Below are 5556 nucleotides of genomic sequence, written 5' to 3'. Positions count from 1 at the left end.
GGCACCGGCCGCAGGTGAGCGGGGCCCGGGAACGGGGATCCTATCGCCGCCGCAGCGCCGGGGCTTCCCCGCGGCGGCTCGGGCTGCTCCGGGCCGTGCTCCCGGCGGGGTCAGCTGAGGTGCAGGGGCGATCGAGCTGCAGTGTCCGGCCCCGAGCCTCCCCCGGCGGGAGGTGCTGCTGCTCCCCTTCTCCCCCGGCGGCCTGTGGGGCTCCCTCCGGCCCTTCCCCCGGGCTGTCCCGGGGCCGAGCAGCTGCCCCTTCAGCTGTTCTGGCCCGTGGGCCCGGAGCTGCCCGCCTTCTCAGCCTCCTGATAGCATGGCCCTGGAGCAGCCTGTGAGAAACGTGCATCTGGTGCAGCCCAGTTTAGTCTTGAGGGTAAAATTGAGCTTAGGGGGATGCAGACTCCACCCTCTGTGTGTTGGTGGCAGCTCAGGGCTGGAAGGAGTTTGAATGCCACCAGCATCATAAAAACACAGCAGGTAGATCCATGCTGAGCATCAGCAATGTGCTGAGCCATGGATCTTTGAGCTCTGAAATGTGACACAGACAGGAGCAGGAGCGCTGACAGGTGTTTAAAATTGTCTGACTTTGTTGTTCTTGTTGTTTAGGTTTATCTTTTTTCTCTTTGCAATAAGTATCTGCCAGCAAATTTGTGATGCATATCATGGTAAGGAAATGGTTCCAAATGCTGCCTGTGGACAAAAATCTAAGCGAGCCTTTCTCATATCTTTGTGATTTGATATTGTTAGTAAGATACAGACCTTTCGTCAACAGCAAGTCTCATTTTATAGAGGCATAAAGACGTGAACACTTTTTCCATGTGATGGGTGTTAAATCTCAAATCAGAAAACAAAGCTCCTTTGATTTACCTACAGTGCTGTGCTATGCTTGCTAGGAATGAGATATTGGGAGTTGACAGCATGTGATTGTGAGCCGCTAGCTTGATCACCAATGTGTGCTTGTGGATAATTCTCCTAGATTAGTGCCGTGTGGGTGTTAGGCAAAGTCCTTTGAGCTTGGTCAGGGCTGTGACTGTTCACCCATTTGGGTTTGCTTCACTTGTCATTAAGTCTGTGCTGCTGATTTTTACCACAGCTGCTATGTTGGTACACAAGAGATCTAAGGCTCCCACTTCCTCTTGGAACAGAAGGCCTGCGCTTCTTTCTCACATCTCCTGCCAGCTGGAGAGTTTCCTCAGGTGGTAAAAGTAGACTTTCTCCCAAAGGGTTTTGCTTGGCAACTCAAGTGTAAACAGTAGAAGATGAGTTCAAAGTCTTCTTGGCTGAACTAAACCCACAGAGCTTATGATAAGGACTGAAAGTGTGCTGGCTCATGCAACTGCTTCCTCCAAAACGGGCTCCCAAGTTATGTAATGCTTGGACAACATGCTGCTTCCCAGTGACAATTTTAAGTTTTGGCAGGTACTAAAGCAAATAACACAGATCCAAATTTTGTGGTAGCTCTTGCATAACTATCTTTAATCCCTACTTCATTTTAAAGGCACAGATTGGGGCATTTTGTGGAGCTAAGTGGAGTTGGGTTTCCTAAACCTGCTTGTAGCACTGACTTGCAGTGCTGTTTTGCTTTCTGTAAAGCCAAGCAAACACAGCTGATCTTGTTGCAAAGCAATGAGAGGAGGATGGTCTCTGCTGGCCTTATTTCCACTCAGCCACAATTGCTGACAAAGGGAACAGTGTATCTGGTAAAGAGTTAGTTGAGTGTGTGCAATGGGACTGGCACAGGGGACAGTTGTCTGTGGAAATGGTGTGTCTTGTGGAGAAGGCTAATGGTTGGAAATGCAGGTGTCATGCCAGCAAAGAAAACAAAGGACACTTTGTGGGGATGGCCTGGTCAGAGGGGATTCTGTACTTTGCACAAAGTATTGCTATGTCAGAAACATTCTGGAGTACCTGACCTATTAGCACTGACTTTCCTAACTACACTGTAATGCAGTGCTGCCTTTTGGGAACAAACAGGATGAAAACTCTGAAGATGGATACAGTCTAAGAAGCAGCTGCAGTAGGCAAAAAAAAAAATCTGCTGGCATGCCCAGTCCAAGGCCACAAGATGACAGAGGCCACCACCTAATTCACATGGACATCCTGGCTTGCTGAGCTGTAGTCAGGGCAAAAGTGATGTTGACCTGATTCTTCTGAGAGCCAATTTTGACCCAGCAGAGAAGAGCTGCGCCAAAGTGGCATGAAGTTATTTCTCTTAGCTGTATCTGAGTATCACATATGCTTTTTATTGTGTTTTGGCCAGATCCCCCACTACAGCTTACAGTGAAAGCTGGCAAAAGGGACTCCTTGATGGTGATGAATGTTGGGTCTTGGTGTAGGCTTCTTTAATCATCTGCTGCCCACCCCAGCAATACCTTCTCTGTGCAGAGACCCATGTACTGACTATGCCCCTTCTGCTCCCCTCTCCAGAGCTCTCACCATGGTTAATGAGACCCAGCATACCTGCAGTGCCAGCTCCAGCTCCAGGTCTGATGGCGGCAGCAGCAGCGGAAGCGAGAGCTCCAAGGACAACTCGCGCTGTTCGACGCCCGTCCTTGACGCTGACCGGCACGAGCGGCTGCGGGAGAAGATGCGCCGCCGGCAGGATGCTGGAGACAAGTGGTTCTCCCTGGAGTTCTTCCCTCCACGCACAGCCAATGCTGCTGTCAATCTCATCTCCAGGTGAGCGCTGCAGGGTAGGAGAGGGGAAATATCTGTGGTGGAGGGCAGGGAAATAGCTAACGAGGCAGGCTCTGCCCCATGCTCTGTCTCCCCTTCCAGGTGATGATGAAGCAGGTAATGGGGCTGTGCTTTCCTGCTGAGGAGGGTAATGGACACCAAGTAACTTGTCTTCCTTGGAGGCCCTGAAGAGTTAAGTGTCACGGTGGGATTACTGAGGGGCCAGGTTGTTTGCCCTCTCCCATGCCCTGGGAAGATGGAGTAACCCCAATGTCATATTCTGGGTCTGAAGCACAATGCTGGGCAGAAAAGTACCTGGTAAAAGCAGAAGTTATTCCTTGATGGACAGTGGGGCAGAATCTCTGAAACAGATTCCCATTTCCTTTCAATATTCAGCCAGCCACTATGGTTTGTGCCTCAGTACTACAGCTTTAGCCTCTGGCATGGGTGTCCACATCTACATACTAAATGAAAGCTGATAGGTCTCAGCAGAGCTAGGAGTTATTCTGGAGCCCCAGGAGCTACCATGGACTTACCTGGAGGAAATAATTCTTTTTGTAATTGTTATATGCCAATGCCATAGGACATGTTACACCTTGGAACACCTTGGAGAGAGACAAGTTAGGGAAGCCCTTGTCTCCTCTTTAAGGCAGACTTAGGAACACAACAGAGTTCTGGTCCATCTTTTTGTTTTTGTGGCCTCCACAGTTCACACTGGCAACAGGGGGCTTCAGCATAGTCTCCCATCTCAAAAAGAATGGGATTGCTATCTGTCAGAAGCTTTATCAGTCGATTGCAGCATGCAGGGAGAAAGTCTGTTGTGCAAAGAACACCTCAGTTGCCTCATCTTCTAAGAAACTGTAAGCTCTTCCCCACAGTCTTCAAGGATGCCTTTCCTTATTTCCATTGGCCACTTGCTAAAGTCTTTTGTGGTCTATGCTGCTGCTGGCATTCTAGCAGTGAGCAAGGTATTTGAGGCACAGGGAGGAGATTTGGCTGCCTGGTGTAGGCTATCACAGCTCTTAACCCCACAGGTTTGACCGCATGGGAGCAGGTGGTCCCCTCTTCATTGATGTGACGTGGCACCCTGCAGGGGACCCAGGATCTGACAAGGAAACCTCTTCCATGATTATTGCCAACACTGCAGTGAACTACTGTGGCCTGGAGACCATCCTGCACATGACATGCTGCAACCAGACCAAGGATGACATCACAGGGCATCTGCAGAAGGCCAAGCGGCTCGGGTTGAAGAACATCATGGCGCTGCGTGGAGGTGAATCCTTCTGTCCTGTGATGTGTAGTGCAGAGGCTGTGCTGCTGTTGTGTGCCATTCCAGAGTGAAAACAGAGAAGGTTTAGGGCCTCTTGCTGCAGGAATTAAATGCTAAGACTGTGTTTCACCTTAGCCCTTTGTTAACAGTCCCTCCAGCTCAAGGGCAGACAAAACCAGTCCATAGGTGAAACTGCAGATTTGGGAGTTCATCTGTCTTCCTTTTGATACCAGGACGTTTTTACAGAACTAGCAGATGTGAGTTCAGCAGACAGTTGGAGAGAACTGTGGATTTGTTCTCTTTTCAGATCCTTCTGGTGAGGAATGGGAGGAAGAAGTAGAAGGTTTCAACTACGCTGTTGATCTGGTTAAGCATATTCGCAATGAGTTTGATGATTACTTCGACATCTGTGTGGCAGGTAAATGCCTTCTATCACAAAGTGTGTGCTAGGGTCTGAAACAGGGAAATCAGCTCAGCAGTCCCTCTCTGGACCTGGGCTGTGACAGTACAATCAGATTGGATACTTCATAATTCCTGCATGTTGTCCTAACCACATTTTTCTTTCCTTCTCCCCAAAGGCTACCCCAAGGGTCATCCTGAAGCAGAGAGCTATGAGGCAGACCTGAGGCACCTGAAGGAGAAAGTCTTTGCTGGAGCAGACTTCATCATTACACAGCTTTTCTTCCGTCCAGAAACCTTCCTCAAGTTCATGAAGGATTGTCAAGCCATTGGCATTACCTGCCCCATTATTCCTGGCATCTTCCCTATACAGGTGAAATCCAGTAATTTGGATTTAGGGAGGGAATAAGGATGTTTGGTATTTGTAGGTCAGAGCCTGGGAGAGGTCTGTAAAATATCCTCCACAAAATTTCAGGGAAGAGAGACTGCTGAGTGTAGTAAAGCTGTAGGTGTTTTGCCAAATTAAATTCTTTAGGCAGTTGTTAACAAGATGAAAAGATTTCTTGTGCCCATATGGCAAAAAGGGATATAAAGGACAATGGCCTGCAAGTCCTGAGGTCACTGTCAGCATGCTGGGCTCAGGCAAGGACGTGGGGAGAAATCACCTAAAGTGATATGACCTGGACTGTGTTACAATCCTAGAGATGGGGCCAGGGAGTAGATTCCAGGAGCCCAAATTCTAAATCTCCTGCCACAAAATTGAGATCAAGTACCTGTTACTGGGATGGCAAAAAGGGGTCTTGGAAAAATGACAATCTGCATCCTCATTGCAGGGTTACCACTCCCTGCGCCAGCTGGTGAAGCTCTCTAAGCTGGAAGTGCCTCAGGAAATCAAAGATGTGATTGAGCCCATCAAGGACAATGATGCTGCAATCCGGAGCTATGGGGTGGAGCTGGCAGTGTCCATGTGCCGGGAGCTGCTGGACAGTGGAATGGTGCACGGGCTCCACTTCTACACCCTCAACCGGGAGGTGGCTACGACTGAAGTCCTGAAGCGCCTGGGCATATGGAAAGAGGACCCAAGGTGAGCAGAATGTGTTGGCTGCTGTTAGATCCATCCCTCCATCCCTCCATCCCTCCATCCCTCCATCCCTCCATCCCTCCATCCCTCCATCCCTCCATCCCTCCATCCCTCCATCCCTCCATCC

At 49.6% G+C, this 5556-nt stretch overlaps 2 protein-coding genes across 2 annotated transcripts in view; one reads left to right on the top strand and one right to left on the bottom strand.

The window, feature by feature from the left end:
- CLCN6 (chloride voltage-gated channel 6) overlaps positions 1–2700 on the bottom strand; it is a 24808-nt gene extending 22108 nt beyond the window's left edge. The window contains exon 1 of the mRNA XM_033519317.1: positions 2464–2700. Coding sequence (XP_033375208.1) covers positions 2464–2676 — 213 coding nt within the window. The 5' untranslated portion in view covers positions 2677–2700. The remainder of the gene's footprint in view (positions 1–2463) is intronic.
- The window catches only part of MTHFR (methylenetetrahydrofolate reductase), a 7990-nt gene continuing 5025 nt past the window's right edge, over positions 2592–5556 (top strand). The window contains exons 1-6 of the mRNA XM_015648248.2: positions 2592–2682; positions 2782–2871; positions 3714–3952; positions 4257–4367; positions 4528–4721; positions 5182–5432. Of these exons, the coding sequence (XP_015503734.1) occupies positions 3724–3952; positions 4257–4367; positions 4528–4721; positions 5182–5432 (785 nt within the window). The 5' untranslated portion in view covers positions 2592–2682; positions 2782–2871; positions 3714–3723. The remainder of the gene's footprint in view (positions 2683–2781; positions 2872–3713; positions 3953–4256; positions 4368–4527; positions 4722–5181; positions 5433–5556) is intronic.

Source organism: Parus major, chromosome 21 (genome assembly GCF_001522545.3).
Source record: "Parus major isolate Abel chromosome 21, Parus_major1.1, whole genome shotgun sequence".
NCBI lineage: Eukaryota > Metazoa > Chordata > Aves > Passeriformes > Paridae > Parus > Parus major.
This window is presented reverse-complemented; position numbering and strand designations above follow the sequence as displayed.